Raw genomic sequence first — 22,165 nt, 5'->3', positions numbered from 1 at the left:
GACATCTGTCAGACACCCACCACAGTGCGTCCCACACTAGCACCATTGTCCTCACAGCATCGTGAGGTGGCTGTGATGGTCCTCATTTGCAGAGAAGGAAACACAGGCTCAGACGTGAAGCAAGGCACCAATGCTCCTACGATGAGCACGAGGAGGAGCTGAAGTTCAGCCCACACAGCCTGGTCCCTGAGGCCGTGCCTCATCGAGAGAACAAGCGGAAGCACAGACATGGCCTTCACAGATGCGCTCTGCGGAGACGCCCGCACTCCGTTCACTGGCAAGATGGAGGGGAGGAGAGGTGGGCGCCATGCAAGCTTGTGCTCGTAAGTGGGAAGAACAGAGGCCCGAGGTACGACCACTGGAGGATGAGCAGTGGGGTTTACACAGCATCTCCATCTCTCCCAGTCTCTGGGCTGAAGTCTAAATTTTTGATGCTAGAAGGACAAGAGCTCATGCCTGGCCTCTGCAAACAATCCTGGAGGGTTCCGAAGCCCCCGGAGAGCGACATGAACAGTGACGATGGAGAAGCAGTGGAAAGGGCTTCCAGTGGGTGTTCAGGATGACGCCAGCCTGAGGCCGGGCAGGGAAGCACCACAAAGGTTCAGGCGACTGCAGTGGATGGCTGCTCTCCCTGCAGCGGGCACCCACCCCGCGTGGGAAAATCATGAGCACGGGCCTCTCACTCCGTCTGGAGTGTGGGAGATGGCTGCACAGTCTACCCCCCACCGCACTTAGCACCGTTTTCCGGGCCAGCACAGGACCCGTCAGGCCCGTCGGGTCAGAGAGGCTCAATGCCAGGAGGTCACCCCGGCTAGCGACCGCGTCGGACAGCGCGGGCCCCAACAAACAGTAACTTTCAATGTAAATGCTACTTCTGGCTTTACCAAAAAGATTCCCGAATGCCCTGCAAATTTACACTGCATGTAAGAATAACCAGAAAGACAAAGCAGGTGGTCACACTGGAAGCCAGGACTGCAGCCCCCACGTCGGCTCCCAAAGGCGCCCTGGTGGGCCCTCTGCACACAACCGTCAGGAGGAAGCTGCCTGAGATGCTGCAGGCGCCCGATGGTGTGGTGCATGCTGACTAGGGCCAAATCACTCTTCCCAGGAACCAGAGCTGCCTTTCTGGGAAGCAATTTTAATATTCCAGCAGAAAAGAGCACAATACAAGTTACCACGAGACAGGGGCAGGTAGGCTGGTTTGGCAGTTTATGGACAAATCAGAGGGGGACTTTTGAAAACCAGTTTAACACTGGAAAATCATGTTGATAGGGCCTTTCATCACAATGAAGTCTCTAACAAATCAGCACAAAAACTAACAACTATTATTTCCTGCTGTGGCAAACTGAACTGCAGAAGAGCAGATGAACATGTATTTTAAAATAAAATAAAATCTTATTTGTGAAGTAACACTACATTAACTATGAAACAGCATAATTATACATAAGATTCAAGAGTTTCTACATCTGGAACTTCAGACTTCAGTGCCTGCTCGGAACGTCATCAGTCTCACTCCCAGCTGCAGTCAGCCAGCCTTCCACGGGACCCAGTGGCCAAGACGTGCCGGCCGTGTCCAAAGCTGCCCACCCTCCGTCCCCGTCCTTCCCACCCTCCGCCCCGAAGCTCATGCCTGCCTGGGTGCTGCCTGGCCCATGCTCCTATGCTCCAGTCACCCACACTGCGTCCCGCACGCCTCCAGCAGAACGATGCCTCCATCAGGCCGCTTTCACGTGCTTGACGTATCGGGCTTTCCAGCCTGCCGCCAGCCACCACTCCCAGTTCACTGTCTCCTCCTGTCTGTCCCTGACGACCGGGGTCTCTGGTCCGACGTGCCGTCTCTAGCCCTTGCACTTCTCCAAAGTGTAACGATCCCACAGGCCTGCGCTCTCCCTTAGGGGCTGCAGATGGTCATCGCCTGTCCCCTCCTGGGGAGCTGCAGAGCACCACTGTGTCACCCACACATCCAGAATGCACTTGGCTACCTCAGGCCTGTCCTGTTGGGAATCTTCATGTGTAAACTTCAACTTCACAGATACCAGTTTTCCAATCACTGGTTAAAAAACAGGTTTCTAATTCAGATCCCAAAGTGCCTTGGTGCCTTGAATCTAAAGATGTTCAACAAACACTGGCTGGTTTTTCTTACTATTTTCTTTCAAACTCTTATGGACCAGTAAACGCGGCAGGGTCGATAACTTTAAAATGCCGTCAAGTCTGTCGCTGCCACGTGAATGACTGCATAACCAAAAAAACTCAAAACAACAAACAAAAAAAAAACCACCTGAACCCACTGCCATAGAGTCAGTTACGACTCACAGCGACCCTACACGACAGAGTAGAACTGCCCCACAGTGTTTCCTAGGCTGTAATCTTTATGGAAACAGACTGCCACATCTTTCTCCCTCGGATTGGCTGGTGGATTCAAACCGCCAACCTTCCAGTTAGCAGCCAAGCACTTAACCAGTGAGTTACCAGGGCTCCTTTACATAACTCAAAAGGGGTCCATTTCAAGACTTTCGATTTCTCGTTTCCAATTAAGAAAATATATACACGTGCACACAGCAAAAACGAGATTGCTTTTCTGTACTTTACATACTGCTTAAAAATTTAATGTAGTGCTAACATCTTTCCATGTCAACAGACACTCCACGCCTCCATTCTGAAATGACACCCGGTATATAAAATCACCTCTCCTAATAAACAGATCAACACAACAGACAGAATGCAGAAACAGAACAAACACACACAAGGGGGGATTTAGTACAGTTACGCACTGCTTAATGTCCACGATATGTTCTGTGAAATAGGACGTTAGTGATTTGGACGTTGCGCCAACGCCCTATTACATACGGCAGTCCTCGACTTACAAACGAGTTCTGTTCCTAAGTCTGTCTTTAACTTCAATTTGTGTGTAAGTTGGAACAGTTAGGTAATGTTCTTATTGAACATCAGTCAGTCAAATGTTTTAGTATACAGTATACCTTTCTATGCATAAAAACATTAAAGAAATGCTCCCAGACACACTAAAACATCTTTAACATAACAGAGTAATAAAAATAATGCTTTGATGTGCATTGCAAAGTAGTGCCCGTCATTACAAACCACTGTATGTACCTCAAATTTTTAATATAACAGGCTTTATGGGGGTTGGTTCGTAAGCATGGGTTGTATGTAAGTTGGACATTTGTAACCGGGGAACTGCCTGTGTAACTTCACGGGACCATGGACATATATGTGCTCAGATGTTGCCTGAACGGTTGTTACGCAGTGCATGGTCATATGTGAAAAAGGTGGCTTTCTAAATTAGTGGGGAAAAGATGTATGACTTACTGAATTGTGTGGGGACAACTGTCTGGCTCTATGGGGGGAGTATCTCTCCCTTGCTCCTCATACTGAAATAAATCCCACGTGGGGCGGACTAAAAGCACACAGTGGCATGATGTTTGCAGCCCTGATGACAAAGAGCTAACACAGCCGAGACAAAGACAGACAACCAAAACAAAAACAGGTCAAAAACAAGCACAAATGGACAAGAAACAGAGGAAAGGTTACTTCATACTTCTGGTAAGTAAAACCTGCAAATTAAAACAAAGGGATACCACTGCCCCATCGGGCACAAAAATGAAAGGTTAAGTAGAACGGCAGGGGGTGGGTGCAGTTATTTTCCTCTTCTACGGAGGCAGCAAGCCGTCTGTTTTGAGGCCATTCAGCAGTGCCTCAGATAAAAAGGCACAGAGACTGTGATGCGGCCACTTCACGGCCAGGACCCCGCCTGAGGGACACATGTGGTGACGTGCACAGGGGGAGGACACATGTGTGCTCACTGCAGTATGTTCTCAACAGCAAGACCCACGGACGGTGCCCAGGACGAGGAGGGGCTGGCCGAGCCGTGGACACCCAGAGAGCGGTGTACTTGACAGGGTATGGAAGCTCCGACAGTCACTCCCCCAGCCAGCACTTACTGAGTGCCGTTAAGACACCAGGCACCACTGTGAGCTGCCAGAGGAACGGAAGGACCGCTCTAACGTGAGGGAAAAAGGGCGGATGCCAGAATAACGTCCATGGTGTGGGTTCATCAGTGTGAAATTTTAAAGCCATACATTGATAAACAGACATTTTTCCCCTCAACAATACACAAGAAACAGAAACTATTTTTTGGGGAGAGAAGTTGGAAAACACTTCTACTCTCCATTGTATACCTTTCTCTAGCATTTTAATGTTTTTTTCTTCAGGTGAAGTATTTTATTAAAAAAGAGAAGACACACAAAATTAACTGATGTGATTTATTCAACTGCAGTTTTTATGCTCATGAGTTTTAGGCTCTGGGTTTGTTTTTTAAATTATTTTACTGGGGTTGAAATACTTACAGCAAAACATCTGCCAATTCAACATCCCTCACGTGCACAATTCAGTGATGACGTGCTCTGGTTTTTTTTTTAAAGCTGTTTTACTGTGGTTAGAATATTTTTAGCAAAATGTCTGCCAATTCAATATCCCTCACGTGCACGATTCAGTGACACAGGCCACATTCAGCATGTTGTGAAACCACCATCAGCAGAGACTCGGCACCCCTAAGCAGAGGCTTCCCCTTCCCCGCCACCCCTGATAACCACTAACACACATGTGCCTGCTGCATACAAGCGGGGTCCTTCGTCCTTTTGTGTCTAACTTACTCCACTCAGCGTCATGTTTCAAGGTTCATCCACGTTGTGGCATGCGTCAGGACTTCATCTCTCTTTATGGCTGAGTAGTATTCCACTGTGTGTATGAACCACATTTTGCTTATCTATCATCTGTCCACGAATACTTGGAACACCCTGGCTATTGTGAACAGTGCTGCAATGAACACTGGTATTATACAGGTTTCTGCTTGTGGTTCTGCTTTCATTTCTGGATATATATCTAGCATTGGGATTGCTAGGTCATATGGTAGGTTCTATGTCCAACTTTTCGAAGAACCATGAAACTGTTTTCCAGTGGCTGTACCATTTTACATTCCCACCAGCAATGGATGAGGGTTCCAATTTCTCCATATCCTTGCCAACACCTATTATTTTGTTTTTTTAATCACAGCCATTCTAGTTGAAGTGAAGTGGTATCTTGCTGTGGTTTTGGTTTGCATTTCCCTAACGACTAATGACACTGAACATCTTTACCTGTGTTTGTTGGCCACTTGTACATCCTCTTTGGTGAGGTGTCTCTTCAAGTCCCTTGCTTATTTTCTAACTGGGTCGTTTGTCTTTTTGTTGTAAAGTTGTTGGTGTTCTTTATATATTCAGGATAGTAAACCCTTATCAGATATATGGTTCCCCCAGATTTTCTCCCATTCTGTAGGTTTTCTCCACTTTGTTGATGAAGTCCTTTGATGCACAAAAGTTTCTAAATTTGATGAAGTCTCATTTATCTATTTTGTCTTTTGCTGCTTATGCTTTCAGTGTCATATTTAAGAACCATTGTGGAAAACCAGTTCCTTGTTTTCTTCTAAGAGTTTTATGGTTTTAGTTCTCACATTTAGGTCCTTGATCCATTTTGAGTTGATTTTTGTATATGGTGTGAGGTAGGGGTCCAGCTTCATTCTTCTACATGTGGAGATCCAATTGTCCCAGCACTGTTTGTTAAAGAGAGCCTGTCTTCCCCATTGAATGTACCTCGTTTCTTTGTCAATCTGTTGACCACAGATGTACAGGTTTATTTCTGGACTCTCAATTCTTTTCCATTGGTCTACATGTTTATTATACCAGTATCAGGCTATTTTGATTACTGTAGCTTTATAGGATGTTTTGAAATCAGTGAGTGTGATGATTTTTTTAAATCACAGTATGCATTGCTTATTAAAAAAAGTATAAAACCACCTTTCTTTAAGACAAAGCAGAAGCACTACGGCTGTTTTCAGGAAACTGGAAGGTATAGAAAGGGAAATGCCTGTCCTTTCTGTGCCTGGCCTCCTGGCATGAGCATCTACACTGCCCACGTGTGTCTGGCGGCCCAGGAGAGCAGGATCGCGAGGGGACCACTTGGGAGGACATCTTTTGGGAACATCAATTAGACCAGACCACTCACTCCTCAGCCTTGTGGGGTTTCTGCATCCAGAGCACAAGGTGGCCAGGCCAGGTAATGCCACCAAACCAGGTAATGCCATAGGTGCTTCTGAATGCTAAACACTCCACGTTTATGCACTTTGGTCACACGTACCCACATCTCTGAGTACAGTGCATATAAGGACGTTCAGTTAAAAATTAAAGGCAACACGTTGTCAGGAATTGCTTTTGGCTAAAAATTCCAGAGAATGAACCTTATTTATGACAACCGTCAATTTAATTACAAGTATTTTTGTTCCAAAGCGATTAGAGACATCTGCTAACACTACATTTTTGTTGAAATAGTTTAGTAGCTACGATCTGCACCATTATAGATCCAGAAAAATCATTCAATTGATTTAAAAAGAAGCAGAAAACTCGTTCTATGTGTTATGGAATCAAAACCAGTCTTGGAAGACAGGACGGCTGGGAGCAGCTACATCTGGCGGTGAGCAGAAGACAGGCAAGAAACGGGGGCGCAGCGTTGTGTGCTCCCAAGGAAACATGGGGAAGGACTGTGGATCAATGATGAATGGTTCTAGCTGTGACTGAGTTTTCATCAAAACACAATTTCATTAGAAAATATAGATACGATATGTAATATAACCAGTTGAAGTATCTATTCTTCAGATATCCTTTAATTAAACCCTTTATTCACTGCACAAATGACATCCTAACAATAAAGGCAACCCAAATAAACCACTCACATTCCTACCACTGTAACAATGCCCTTGCTTTTTAGAGTTTTCTCCCCACCACACTGTACACATACTTCTCATAGTCGTAGCCATTAAGCAGAGCCGTTTTCTAGTCTGCTTCTCCGCGTCACTCTATAACCGCATCCGTCTGTGCGCTCATGGTCATCTTCATAATCATTTCTAGTTGCTGCATATTTCATTCCCTTATTGTTGCTGAAGGCTTCTCGAAGCTGAGGAGTAGCCATGAGCCCTTTCTGTGGGTGCTCCCGCTCTGGCCCTAACTGGCTGAGCTGAGAAGCCAGAAGAGGACACGATGGAGGCCCTAGCCAGGTGGCCGTCCTGAGAGCCACGGGGGACTGAGTGACAGCTGTCCTGGCTGGGACCACCCCACTGCCGGGCACAGCAGTGCAGATGACCACTCAGGGGCAGGGTCATTAGCAGCATCAGAGCCGACGCTAACCTCCACGGCCTGGAAAACCTGAGAGTGAGGCAGAAGGGCTCAGCCCACCAGGCTACGTTCCACAGCTCAATAAGATCCCACGAAAACTCAAATTTTCCCCCATGTGGTCCAGCTCTTAATTTTGGAGGCCTCCTGCCAGATCTGAGAGAATTTTAGACGGATTTCCGAGACAAGGAAGTTATTCTGCCTTGAGTAGGATGCTCGAGTCTGATGTCACAATGTTGCTCTCCATGGAACAAACCAACCACATGCCTACGTTCAGCAAAAACCAGTTTTGAACCGTGGCCCCAGAATCTTTGAAATGTCAATGTAATTAAAGTCCAAAGAGCCAAGGCAGTTTTCTGTACTAAAGGGAAACGCACAGCTATAAACAGTGCTTTCAGGACGCTTGAGGAAAGGTAGGCATGGGCTGCACATCAGATGACACGGTGTCAGCATCACCTTTCTGTGACAATGGCACCGTGGTCACGCAGGAGAGTGTCCCTGATCTTAGGAGACGTGCACCGAAGCGGCTGGGGAGACTGAGTGGTCAGGATGTCGGCAACTGATTGCCAAATGGTTTGAAAAAAGAAAAAAAAAAGGCATGAGCGCGTACGTGAGAGCACTTGTGCAGATATGAGCATCCATGCGCAAGTGAGAGCACACACGTGTGCACGCATGCAGGCCTGAGTGTCTGGCCACCTGGTGAAGGGCATACTGGTGTTCTCTGTACTTTTCTGTCCATTCTTCTGAAGGTTTGAATCTTTTCAGAAAGTAAAATTCCTGGACTTAGGTAACACTTATTTTTTTTAAAAAGACAGACTAAGCTGACAAAGATTTTTTAAAAACAACTGTTTTAACTGCTCTTACATTAAAAAAAAAAAAAAAAAAGCCACAACCTTTTACCTATTGTCTAATTTTGGGTGTACACACACAAGCCAGGGCGGAGCTGCCAGACCCTAAATCCATATATCCAAGTGCGCTCGTCTGTCTGACATGTTTGATCACAGACCCAATGCGAGATGCCAGGAAGCTCTCCTCTTGGCCCTGTGAGGTTGGCCACCAAGCACTGTCCCCTACCTTGGGGCCTCAGGGACTGTGGGTCTCGATACTGAACCCCACACTTGGTGTGAATGTGCACATGAGTACCCAGGGAGGGAGTCGCCACGGATTCCCAGATCCAGAGCAGTCAGGTACAGTCTGGCACCTGTGCATGCCAGCGTCCTCCACGCCGGCAGGTCTGGGTGGCCAGAGGTGATGACCTGGCCCCATGCTTCCCCAGCAACTGAGGTACTGTCTCCTTGACTTACCTCCACAGTGAAATTGCTCTCCTCAATCTTCCCAGCTTCTGCTTCTGCCAGAGGGTTTTTTAAGGTTTGTAAAAATAAAGCAGCTTTCCTTTTACGCTCCGCTTGAAGCTGCTTCTCCTTTGACTCCTTAGAAGCTTGGGCGAGCTTTTCTCTGGCGGCAGCTGCCAGCCGGTCCTCCAGCTTTTGCTTTGCTTAAGGAAAAAACAACAAAAGATGAGGTTTAGAGCAAGCGGTATTTTTTATCATGCTATCTTAATTTTCACAGGTAGCAAAAAGGTCATGAAATGCAATGCAATTGCTCAAAAAAGAGAATGTGGTACAAAATTCAGAACAGGTGAACAGAATCGGCAACGAGATTTTGAGGAAATTGGTTTGTTTATTTTTCTGACATGTTACCTTCCAAACAGTGAGAAGGTCCACACTAGTGGAAGCTGGAATAACGAGAACCTCAGAAAGGCACTTATCCACACACACGTAGCCAAACATTCACACCAAGCAGGGAATACCCCAGGAGGCGTTTCAGTCCCATGAGCCGGCAAGGTGTGGAGTTTGCACACAGTACGTGGAGCTGCAGACACACACATGATGACCAGTTTGCTGAGGGACAGCAGCTCTCGCACAATGCCAGCTCTGGATAGTAAGGCAGGTTGTGATTTAAAAAGTACCTTTTATAAATGTGGCTTGATCTGTTTGCGTAAGTACAGAAAAAGCAACTTAAGAAAACCAGTCAGAATAGGTAAAAACCATAAAGGCAAACGTTAATGAGCTGATCTCATGCGGAGTGTAATTTCGCTTTGGGTTGGGGTGGAAGGACTCGGGCTGTCCCGCCCCCCGGCTGGCGCAGACACCCCAGAGGTGTGCGTGAAGGCCGTGCGATGCTCACAGCGGGGACCACAGCCTGGGAGTCAGCCAGGCACGCATGTCTCAGGGTCCGGGGGCTCTGCGGTGAGACAGCCTCACAGAAGGCCTCTCCCCGCCTGGTACATTAACGTGAATGGGGATGCGGGCCGAGCATTTCACCCCAGACTGCAATCCAAGCGCAAAGAGCCTCTCCATTAGAGCACTCTGCCGTGGTGCGGCCGGCCAGGACGGCCGACATGATGGCTCTGCAGACAGATCGCCTGCCAGCGGCCCCGCAGCAGAGGCCTAATGAAGAGTACACTCATCCCTCCAGCACAGAGCGCTCCAAACCCTCAAAAACAGCACACAACACCCAGAGGGCTCTCACTCCCAGACACTTGAGATTCTCGCTGGCAGTCTCAGTATTTCTGGCTTAGTAAGATTAATCTTTGATTTACGTACTTTATTTCTTTCAAGAAGTTTAAAACGTGTCTACAAACCTTGCTTCGCTTCTAGCTCCTCCTGGGTAAGTTGAGGTTTCTTCTCCTCAACAACTACACAGGGTGGGACAACTGCTGGATTAGGGTTTGTAGCACAACTAGCGCTTTCTTGGCCTTCTTTGCTTTCTTCATCATCATCACTGTCATCATCTAGCTTAACACGATTTTTTTCCAGGGGAAGCAGATCATTTTCTTTGGCCTTGATTGCAAAGCTTATTGGAGCAAAGGAAGCTATTGAGAAAAGGCGAAAATTGTAACACATTTCAAAGAAACTAGAAGAACAGACAGAAACGCTTACAGGTCCTCCTGTCTACGGGATCCGCGGGTGCGCCGCCGGCAGGAGGGACAGTCTAGAGTGTGGAGCCCCACTGCATGCAGGAGGGAGTCTCTGCCGCTGGCAAGTAGACCTGTCACGCACGTCCATTCCAGCACATCCCATGCACAGTAAGACACTGTGACAACCACCAACCCATGCTCACTGGGGAGGTTCACACTGAGCCACACCAAATCCAACTGATGGAGCTCCCAAGTCAGGGCCACACAGGGCACACCCACTGGGGGGACACAGTGGGACCGCTGGCATTTTCAAATGGTCAACTCTCCTTCTTTGCAGGTGGAGGGGACTCGGCCTATAGATGTTAAGTAAGTAGATGATGCAACTTCACTATAAAAAGGTATCGTAAAAGATCCTGACTATATGACAAAGTCCTTTCTTAGAAAGCAAAAATTAGAGAACCCCTTCCTTAACTCAGCAAACATTCTACTAGATGCTGACTTCATGCTAGCATTAGGTCAGCCTATTCTCACACCTATAAGAATTTCTTAAGCTTAGTATAACAAAACTTGGGTGGTTCAATTTTTCTCCCCTAGAATATTTGGAAAATTTTATTTAAGAGCAACACAAAGGTCCCAAAGGAAAACATCTTCCCGCCCCATCCACTTCAACAAAGGCTCATAGAGTCCCTTCCTTTTAGATATGGGGGAAATGGCTCTTAAAACTGCTAATTGATTGTAATAAGGTACTCTATTTTTATAAACCATTCCTTATTGTTTACAAAGGATATTCAAGTAAACCACCAAAAACCAAAACCTGTTGCCGTCCAGTCGATTTTGACTCATAGCGACCCTACAGGACAGAGGAGAACTGCCCGATAGGGTTTCCAAGGAGCAACTGGTGGATTGGAACTGCTGAACTTTTGGTTAGCAGCCATAGCTATGTCACCAGGGTAAACCACAAAAATGAAAGGAAATTTTAAATGTCTTACAAAGCAGCTGACTATGAAAGGAAAATGGATTCTAAGTAAACAAAGGCAGGTTTCAGAACGTGGTGAACGATGTAACTAATTCCACTTTTGAGGCCCCAGCGACAGTTTAGACCAGCTGGTCCAGGAGGTTTCTCCCACTTCTCGCATTTTATGGTTCCAAACCCATGAATGATTTAAAGCAGATCTTGAAATGTAACTTCCTTTCATCAGTGATCACCTCAAGCTCCACGGCACACCCCAAGATAAAGACAGTGACTGCTGGGAGAGCAGTATTTATAAGGTAAAGTTAAAAAAGAGAAAAATTACAGTCTTTGTATTGATTTTGCAATGTTAGGTATTTTATGTTCCCGTTCAGAACAATGCCCCTAAAACACAGATAGAACACAGGGACTAAAAATACGCTTTGTAAGTAGACTCAGTAATAACCACTTTATTTTGTTTGTAGAAAAGTCCAATTTTTAAGAGATACATGCTAAAATATTTATGGACAAAATGACCTGCCAGGGAGGGCTGTGAGTGAGTATGCAAAGGAAGATCAGCCCTGGGTGAATCGCTGAAGCTGGCTGATGAGAGTGTGTGTGCGTGTGTGTGGGGGGGTGTCACTATACACTGTGCTCTGTTTTTGTACATGTTTGACATTTTCTGTAAAAAAAAAAAAGTTTAACAAAATTAACCCTTTATTGCCTGTAGTAACATGGTCTCTTTGATAAACGTAGGGCCAAGGAAATTTTCAAAACGAGAGAAACCTTCACTTAAAACGTTAATCAAAATCACTCAAGTTAAAGCGCCAGAATAGAATATTAAATCACAAAATAATTACTCCTAAACCATCTCTTGCCCCAAACTAGGAAAGTAAACAATCAACAAACGTAATATTAAAATGAAAGCTCGAGGCTTTCTATCTTAACATTCAGTATAAAGCAGACATTGGAAAGCGAGCATTTTGGCGTACCAACCAAATACGCCACACGGCACCATTACTGGGCATGCACTTTAAAGCCATCTGATAAGAGAACAGCCCGTCTGCACACTCTCTCTACCTTACACCTCGCGTGACAGTAACAGCCCTGTGAGACACATATGATCAGGCTCCCATTTCACAGACTTTCCCAAGGTAAGCCAGCTCGGAAGCAGGGGATGAGGGATGAGTTCGTTTTGTAGCACTATTCAATTACGTAACTACTGCTTCTTCCCCCCATTTTATTCGCAAACATACCACAGCCCAGGAAAAGCACTTCCTACAGCCTTCTCTGGTGTCTCCCAAGGCCCCCTCCCTCAAGGCCCCCCCAACCAAAGCCCCGGTGGCGGCGGGCCTTCCCTTCATCTGTCAGCACGCCAGGCCCTTGCAGCCTCACAGTCAGCATACTGCACTGTAACTGGCAGCAGTGCGTCGTCCACGGCTGTTTCCTCCAAGTTTTCGTTCTAAGGACCAGCTGGCGCTGTGGTGAAGGTCCTTGCACAGACGTCTCTGTGAGCGGTATGTGTGTGACGAGACACTTGTTCACAGTTAAAATCTGGTGCACATGGCTAGGATGCCCTCCACAGAGGCTGTGCCAGACTCCACTTCCAGAACAATCTTCCCCATCACTGAGTATTATCTGCTCTAACTTTATCAACTTGAGAGGTAAAAAACAGTATCTTGTTAATGAGGATATGTTCAAGAAATTTTAGTTACAGATCATCTATTCTTCTTCTGGGAACTATCTTTTCGTGTGTTTTGTCCGTTTTCCTGCTGCAATGACTATCTTTTTATTGATTCATAAGCACTCTTTCTATCGTGAGACTATTAACTCTTTATCTTCCATTATGTTAGAAACCACCATTATTTTGACCTTTGTCTTTTAACTTTATTGATCCCCTGGCCCCATCACACCTACTAATCCTTCCTTATGATTTGTGGCTTTAATTCTTCCAAAGTCCTTCCAAACTCCAAGATTATAAAAAAAATTACGTTTCTTCTACTTTTATTTTTCACATTTAGATATTTAATCTTCCTGGAATTATCACCGTTGTCAGATGTGATGTAGTGTCGCATTTAATTTTCTTCCTCCAAAATGGAGAGCCTGGTTTTCCAATATCAATTATTGTGATAAGGAAGTTATTACTTTAAAAATTTCAGGAATACTGAGGCTTTTTCAGCATCTACTAAGATAAAAACCCAAAAAGTCTTTCATCTGTTAATATGATAAAATATCAAAGGCCATCTGGTGGGACGCCATGTGGGATGTCCTGGAAGGAATCCCACTTGTTGACAGCTTACTTTATGTAGAGCTGGGTTCAGTCTAAGATGTCAGCATCTCTACTCCTAAGTGAAGGTGGCCTACAGGCTGCTAGGTATTGTGAGGTCTGAATATTAAGGCTCTGAGAGCACCATCGTTTTCCATCTTTCTTAATTCCCTGGGGTAGACTTAATAACATGGGCCTTTCTATTTCTTGAAGGTACGTTAACTTGTTGTTAATTCGTGCTGGGCTTCTTTTTAGAGTGATTTCACCGACCAACATTTTCTAATTTCTTTCAGGTCTACAGATATACGTTAGCTCCCTAGTGCCTCTTGAAATAATTTTAGCAATTCGTGCTTTCTTAGAAAATGATATTTTCCAGTGATTTTCAAATTTATTCAAATTTAGAGTTATATATATTGTTCTTGGGTACTTAAGATATTTTTTTCCTCATTGATACTGTGTATCTACGTATGCGCTTTTTCCTTCATTAAACATGTACAGTGATGGTCTACTTTACTGGGTTTCCTATCATTTTCTCACTAGTTTGTGCTTCTATATTTATTGAGCCCCCTTTCCTGCCTCCTTTGATGCATTCTATAGTTTCTTCCTAGATTCTTGAGTTTAATGCTCAATTGTTCTGTGGTTTTTTTTTTTTTGTAACCAACATAGGCATAAAAGCCTTTCTACTATTCTTTGAATAAAACGTTTCCTGCATCTGGTAGTCTCTTGCTAAGAACTATTCTCATTGTCTTCACTTTCTTTACTAATTATTTCAGAGTGCCGACGTGTCTGAAAGCCTACCTGCTGCATTCAAAATACTTCCATCCAGAACTCCAGGTACGCCTCAGTGATCCACGGTTAATGCGGTGGTCTGATGGGCCAGCCTGCATTTCTCTCCCTTGGACGATAACTTGCATGTGTTTCTACCTGGACGCTTTTCTCCCATCTCCATCTTTTTCCTCTGAGATTTGAGAAAAACTCTGAGCTTGTCTTCTCACTCTATCTATTCTTTAGTGCCTTTATTATATTTTACAATCTGGCAGTCTTTCCCAGATGGCAGAGTAAGGGCTACACTAGTTTCACAGATGTCAGGTAGATGTGAGAATACAAATTAGAGGTTTAGAAACTTCCTCGTTACTTGGTACGATGTCTCAGAGAAGCCCATCTGCTCAGGAAGCTCAGACGTGTCTCCTTTGACCTTCTGCATCTTTATGGGTGCAGTAGTTTTCCCGTTTCCTTATCGCTGTAGAGGGAGGTACGCCTCTTTTTCCGGAAGTGAGCTGGGAAGGGCTTTGTCAGACCCTGTACAGGTGTCTGTTCAGATACCTCACTGGAATGTGCTGTTTTAATTCTCCAGATTACAGGACTGGGCACGGAGAGTGGAGGCAACTGTACCCAGCAGGTGGCTCAGCCCTGGCAACTGGCAAGCCCGTGGTGTCTGTGGCAGGCCTACTCTGCTCAGCTCATCAGCAGTGGAGGCAGGTGTCGAGCCACCTCTAAGGTGCAGACCCACTGCACTTCCTGAGACAGTGGCAGGGCCAATGAGCTGCTCCTCGAGCACCCATTTGTTCCAGCCCCCTCCCAGCACCCTGGCTGACAGGCGTGCCCTCCATCTCTTCTGTCTGCATCTGATAAAAGTTCTCATAGCTTCTGAAGTACGTATACTGCTTGCCCCTGGTTTCCAGCGCAACTAACGCTTTTCCCCCGACTTATCCTCTTCCTTCAGAGGACTCAATGAGAGCTTGTACGTGGCCAGGAAGGGTGAGAGATTAAACACAATGCTCAGTTAACCTTCTGGAATGAGGGGCCCAACGAAACTTTAAAACTTTTTTCTAAAGAGCTGAATTTTCCCAGGGAGCCAATTTAGTTACTTGTTACGCTCACCATTCCTATCAAAACAAAGGCCCCCATGCAGAGAAAGGCAGTCCTGAAAGTCCACCCGTCTTGGGCCTGCTCTGCCCGCTCTCGTGAGCCAGAGCTGTGGCCACGGCCTGCCGTCAGAGCGGTGCTGCTGCTCCCGCATGCACTATCTCAGCCACCAGATGGGACACGGTCACCACTCTCCTAAAGCCTACGAAGGAGTTCTGCTGCCACAGAATAGTCCAGTGACCTCAGCATGCAGCGAGCCCCACAAGCGGCCAGACTCTGCATTTCCAGCTGTGTCCTGCTCATCCACCCACCCGTGTCCCCAGGCCACACAGCCCCTCAGCCAGGCCCCACGCCTCCACCGTGATCATGTCCCTGTCTTTGGAATTCCACCCACCCCACAGAACCTTGTTCAAGTGCTCCTTTCTCCACAAAGCCTGGCCCGCCCTCCCAGGTGGAGTAATTGCTTATCCGTGTTTTACCACACAGATCTTCGCTGACGCATCTGCTCCTGACTTTCCTCATTTTGCTTGTTTATTATTTTGGCTATTTACATGTCTGCCTGTCCTGCACATGAGAAACCCCCTGCAGGAACGGATCACAACAAGGTAACTAAAACTGGGCATGCACAGTATTGCACGGTGACAGCCTTAAGGGACTTCTTCTCGGCAACCCCGAGAGCTACTTTCATTAGTACAGCAGCTTGTAATAAAGAGAGTTCAGAAGTCTGAGGGGTATGGAGCATGATTTGAAATGTCCTAAACATTCCCACCAATTGCTCAGATGAACAGGCTGCTACATACACACATACCTAAGACTGGCTTATATCTAAGTGGCCCCAACTCCAAACTAGAAGAGTACTGCTCTAACCTAATTAACCCAGAATCCTTCTTGCCAGCTTAGAGCACGGCCTCTCAGGTGAGGAGGTGGGCATGCGGGGCGCACAGCATACCTTTCACGAGTTTCCCATCAGGGACGGCTTTGCCGGATGCCGCTTCCTTCTTCCCCGAGGCTGCCCTTCCTCCACCCTCAGCGACGTCTTCAGACGCCCCGTCATCCACAGCCTCACTCGGTTTCTCAGCGGCAGATTCAGCCGGAGCCTCTTCTGGCGCTGCTGCAGCCTGCAGAGACTGGACAGGACAATAAACTGCTACACGGGGATGACGTGAACTTGTCAGGAGAGGTAATACGTGCATTTCACCAGACACAGCATTTCTACAGAACTGCCTGGGCAGCACTAAGGAACAGCTTCCACACTCAGAGCCGCTGCTCTGGTAGGCCAGAGGGTGGAAAGAGGAGAGGAGGTTCTGTCCCCCTGGGAGAGTGCCCTGCTCCTCAAAGCTCTGACGCAGTCTTGTGAGCCAACACTCATGGCCTTTTCCCTGAGCCACCTGCAGCCCTGCAGCTCCAGACCATCGGCTATGAACACACAGGTTTAAATTTTATGTTTAAGTATACATTAATGCAATTAATAGTGTATGGCTTTCATCAAAAGTCACTAAGAACAACGGCCAACCAAAACATCCAATGCCTGAAAAAACAGGATTTTTTGTCTAGAACCTGCTGGACAAATGAGCACCTGTGTACTGTGAACATACGTGAGTTGTTGGCAGATCGAAAGCATGTTCTACCTCATACACCGCATATACCTGGAGCCTAAAATCGAAGTGTGCTCAATCAGCAAGGCCTTTCAGACATGCTGGGACGCACACAGTTACTTCTGTGTGTGTGTGTCGGAGCCACCAAGGCAAAGGGTGCCCTGCCTTCTCACGGACGTACCTGTGCACTGTCGCCACCTTCCTTCTGGAGGAAGAACTGCTTTTTGAACTCATAGTAGGCGTTATACTGGTGCCAGGGCTGCAGGAACTCAAACCTGAACAAACACGAGGAAAGCCGGTCATTTAACGCCACCCAGCGCTCACTGTACCCTCCCTGAGCCAGACACTGTCCTAAACGCATCACAGTGACTAACTCCTCATTACCTCCACAACATCAGGAAGTAGCTACCATTACATCCTACTGCACCCAAGGGAAACTGCGGGGCAGAGAGCATCAAGGTTACGCAGGTCACCCTGCAAATGAACCCCGCAGCTTCTGTTTTACTAATTGAGGCCTGGAACATTATCTGATTTAAAGGAAAAAAGTGGGGGCGGGAGGTTGTATCTGAATTCCCAGGGCAGATTCTTGAAAAGCATGACTTCCAGCCTTTTATTTTAGGTTGGTTCAACATTCTCGCTTAAAAAACCAAACCAACTGAACAAACAGATAACTCATTAGAGAAACCTACCCCAATTCTAACTAATTTAACAAGATAATTACCAGATACATTTACCTAAAGACATCTGAACCAACAGAAGGATTAAAGGCATTAGGAAAGGGGATCATGGAGCTGGATGAAGAACCCACACCAAGCTCGACGACAACCCTGGACCCCACACGGCTCATCTCACATGGCTCACCCCCCACGGCTCACTCCCCAAGGCTCACTCCCCACGGCTCACCCCACACGGCTCACCTCACACAGCTCACCCCACCGGGTTCACCCCACACAGTTCACCCAACACGGTTTTCCTCACCTCTGATCATTCTTGGCACGTACACTGCTCTCAAACTTTACGCCGTTCCGGGCCACGTACTCAGCCAGCTTGTCGATCACAGGCTGGATGTCCGGGGGTGGGGGGATGATGGCAGCCACGGGGGCAAGGGCACTGCAGGGAGGAGAAGCTGGGGTTACTCTCCCACGTGGACGAGTCAGGTGCAGGCACACTGGCCCGTGGCTAGATGCAGCATGGGCCACACTGGGTGGGAGAAAGGGCCTTCACTGTCTCAGATGTTCCCGTTCACAGGGAAGTTAGGACTGGTACTATAAAAGGCTAATTCACGTCAATCCACTTGAAACAGGGACCAAAATCTCAACAGGAAATGGTGAAAATGAGGATTTTACTGAAAAATGACACCTGAAGTCATAAAAACAGGTTCATTTTTTTCTCCTGGTAAGCAGTTCCCCTCAATTACATGCTAACAAACCAAGCATTGATTCTTTTTTTTTTTTTTGGTAATGTTACAAAAAAAGTCAGCTAGCACGACTCAACGCCCTTCATTTCACCTGTGATGTCCATGCATGATCACGGAAGAGGGCCATTTCTGCAGGAATATGCAAGTGCCTAATCAAATTTCCTGAGTCTCTTTTAAACTTGTGCTATCCAAGTCCCTCTTATGAAGTGCTGATCAAGCACCCGTTCATCCAAGAGATCTGACCTGCACCCTTACAAGTGGAGAAGCAGGGATCTAGCACTCACAGTCACCTGGGCCAGCATCCACCCCTCTTCAGCGGTTAACTGGTCTACCCGCCAGCCCGTCAGATCCCTGCTTGCCAAAGGCTTGTGTGAGAGTCAAGAAGTACACCAAGGACACTCTCATCAACTTTATGAAACTGTGCCATTTTTGCAAACAACCGTGGTTTCCCTCCACACTGACCAGGCCAGTACTGCCAGCTGAGGTGCTGACACGGGCAGGACCAGAGGCTGGGGCTAAGATGGAGATGGGACGTCAAGTGAGAATCCATGTGGATTGCTAAAATGTTTACATCATGACCATTGCTGTTTTCCTATCACCTCTGTGGCATGGGGATTTGGGGTTAAATGCTCCCATAGTGGAGAGCTCTGTGACTAATCCAGATTACAAAAGTCCCCAAACCACAATCTCTGACGCACCGCGCTGACACAACAGTAAGCTGTGACGCGCACGCACCTTGTTGTGGTGGTCGTAGAGGTCACCCCACTGCTTGTTTCTGTGGTGGACGGGGGAGGCGGCGGCGTGGTCCCAGGAGGCGGCGGGGCTGTGGTCACGCCGGTGGAGCTGGACACGGTCACGCCCGCGGGCAGGGTGCTGTAGTAAGTGGCCACATCAATCCCGGGAGGGGGTGGCGCCAGGCAGTAGGTACCGTCGGGCAGCATGTAGTAGCTGTAGTACATGGCTGCCACCGTCGCTGTCAGGAGACACACATTCAGAGACTGAGCGGCAGGTGACAGGCCAGCCCGCCACTGTGCTACCATGTTCCATCTCTCCGTTTCCTACATTTTTCCGAGACCAGAGCACCTGCCCACATGATACACAATTTGAAAGCACTAGGCAATGTTGAGGCACACACCAGGGACAAAGGGGACGTGAACAGCCTCACGGACATCCACAGCAATCAAACACAAACACCCTCTAAAATGAATTTTCTCCCTCAATTCAGAACATGCAGATTAAAAAAAAGTACTCTGTCTAGAAGTAACTTGTCACCTTTTCCTTCCTCATGCGATCTGACAAGATAATTTACGCTTATAAAAGCATGCATCCGAATCTGTACCGTTTGCTTTTTTCTTATTTGACGCTAACTACACATTCTTCAGAAACCTTGGTTTTTCGTTTAAACATTCATCTTGGAAATTATTCCATCTATAATCCACGTTACTCTTTTTAACCACGGCACAGTCGTTAATACGTGCCCACTCCCCACATATGGCTGTCCTGTAATTTGACAGGTCTCCTACCGAGGGACACGGGCCATTTCTGCTAATGTGTGCCCCCCCACCATGTGGCTGTCCTATAACGCATTTAGTAGGTCCCCCACCAAGGCCCCTACTGGGGCCATTTCTGCTAATATGTGTCCCCTCCCCACATATAGCTGTCCTATAACGCATTTAGTAGGTCCCCCACCAAGGCCCCTACTGGGGCCGTTTCTGCTAACATGTGTCCCCTCCCCACATATAGCTGTCCTACAATGCATTTAGTAGGTCCCCCACCAAGGGACACTGGGGCCGTTTCAGGCCTCAGGACGCTCCATACAGTGGTGCATCTCGGGCACGTATGCAGATACCTGTGGGATGGCAGCCCATTGTTTTAACAATCAGGAGTCCTATAAATTTATTCATCTTTTTGGAAAAACGTTTAAAACCAGCACAAATCACAGAAGAGTCAATGATCTAATTAAGAGTTTTTATTTTCAGTCCTGTTGTAGACAAGCACCTGGTACGCACTACACAGAGGTTTAGTTCCGTCTTCATCAGGGAATGGTGAAAACTTTTTCTAATGATGGAGTTTCATTTAGTTGGAAACCAGTGACTTTACAGATAACAGAATCTGGGCACTGAGGACAGCTTGCAGCCATGGGTGCTATGCAGGGAGCAGCCTAAAACTCCCAACATCAGCCAGGGTCACGGCCTTTCTAGCTCTGCTTAGAAAAATGCCTGCTCAATAGATGCTGTAGGCATCAAACTGAAACCAAACCCACTGCCGTCAAGCCGATGCTGACTCACAGCGACCCTACAGGACAGAGCAGAGCTGCCCCACAGGGTTTCCAAGGCTGTAAACTTTAGGGACGCACACTGCCACTTCTTTCTCCCGCAGAGCAGCTGGTGGGTTCCAATCACCGAGCTATTGGTTAGCAGCTGAGTATTTACCTGCCCTGTACCACGCGGTTGATGGCTGACTTTACTAATTACACTGCAGGACCTCCCTAGGGGTCATCCTCCAGCTTGATGCACCGCTGTTCCACAGTGAAAGCAAGACCTTAAAATTTCAAAATAAGCTCTGTGGCCTCAACGCACACCCCACACTTATCTTTGGCACAGAAACATTTCACACAACCTCTCTGCAGAAAGGCCAGGGTGAGACAGTACTGTCTGCCAGGAGGAGGCGGAGGGCAGGAGGCTGCGGGCACTGCCCCCGCCGCTCCACTCAGGGCCCAGGTCTTGTCTTCCTGTCTCTGTGGTCCCGGCACCGAGCACATAGCATTGATGGACATGAACAAATACAATCAGAACACTCCGCACAGTGAGGATGGCAAGACTTTGGACATGTCATCAGGAAAGACCAATCTCTGGCAAAGGACATCATGTCTGGTACAGTGGCGGGTCACTGAAAATGAGGGAGACCCTCAATGAGATGAACTGACACAGCAGCTGCAACAACGGACTCAAACACACCAACGGTCCCAAGGACGGCGCAGGACTGGGTAGCGTTTCGTTCCGTTACGCGTGATGTCACACCACGAGTCCGAGCTGGCTCGAGGGCAACTAACAACATCCACACTTATCGGTGGACAAACTGGACAGCGGCTCAAATACAGGCTTCTCCTATCAGATCTAAGAATTCAAATAAAAGCACGTTTCTGAAAGACAGAACCTCACTCCTGAAAGAACGCAGGTACTGTTTCCAGCCACTCCTACCGCACAGCGCCCCACCCCCGGGATCTTCCCCACCAAAGCCACTCCTGCAGGAGCGGGAGGGGCACAGTGGACCAGGCCAGGCCCAGCCTCACCCCTGCGACTCGGGCTCTGCTCCCCGAGGACACCCCATGGTGCAGCCACGGTCCCCAGGAGCGGCCATGGCGGGACCACACAACACCGATCCACTACCACTGCTGGGCCCAAATTTCAATCTGAATAGGAAAGGAAAAACCGTCTATCCTGTATTAGACATTCTCTTGCCAAAACAGCCTAATTTTAAATGGTAGCCACAACAAATAAGACTCAAGAAGTTATAAAAACAGACAACAGTTTATGATTAAGTTTCAGCCAACAGTATCTATTGTGCAGGTCCAACATGATGTACTCCTTATGGAACCAAAGAGAAGAAGCTGTTTTCAAAATCCAGCCTCACACCTGTGAAAGGTCTAATATTCCAGTCAAGGGCTGGTCACAGCTGTCCAGAACCACCACCATGGTCAGTCAGCACCAAGCGGTAACAAACAGCAGTGCTGGCAAGGTGCAGACAGGCACCTGAACCTGCTGACTAAAACACTGAAACGTTTACAAGGTAGAGCCGAGCTCACAGAACAAAAGTGGTTTCCCGGTGTAAATAAAACAGCCCCACTCCTGAAGATGTCTCCGGGCCACGGCTCCCTCCAACGCAGGACCTCCCCCAGCACCGGCCCCAGGCTGTGTGTGAGAGACATTTTAGTT

At 47.4% G+C, this 22,165-nt stretch overlaps 1 protein-coding gene across 5 annotated transcripts in view; it reads right to left on the bottom strand.

Annotated features, from left to right (window-relative positions):
- The window catches only part of SFSWAP (splicing factor SWAP), a 79,723-nt gene that overhangs the window by 21,603 nt on the left and 35,955 nt on the right, over window positions 1-22,165 (bottom strand). For 4 of the 5 annotated variants that reach the window (XM_023739278.1, XM_023739276.1, XM_023739279.1 and 1 more), the window contains 6 exons: window positions 18,966-19,203; window positions 17,792-17,923; window positions 16,995-17,088; window positions 16,168-16,345; window positions 9,862-10,092; window positions 8,522-8,712 (listed from right to left, as the gene is read on the bottom strand). In XM_023739278.1, coding sequence (XP_023595046.1) covers window positions 8,522-8,712; window positions 9,862-10,092; window positions 16,168-16,345; window positions 16,995-17,088; window positions 17,792-17,923; window positions 18,966-19,203 — 1,064 coding nt within the window. The remainder of the gene's footprint in view (window positions 1-8,521; window positions 8,713-9,861; window positions 10,093-16,167; window positions 16,346-16,994; window positions 17,089-17,791; window positions 17,924-18,965; window positions 19,204-22,165) is intronic. The other variant, XM_004385010.2, reaches the window with a different exon arrangement.

The sequence above is a fragment of the Trichechus manatus genome, unplaced genomic scaffold (assembly GCF_000243295.1).
Source record: "Trichechus manatus latirostris isolate Lorelei unplaced genomic scaffold, TriManLat1.0 scaffold00131, whole genome shotgun sequence".
NCBI lineage: Eukaryota > Metazoa > Chordata > Mammalia > Sirenia > Trichechidae > Trichechus > Trichechus manatus.
Note: the sequence above shows the minus strand (reverse complement) of the source record. Positions and strands in the feature narration are given on the sequence as shown.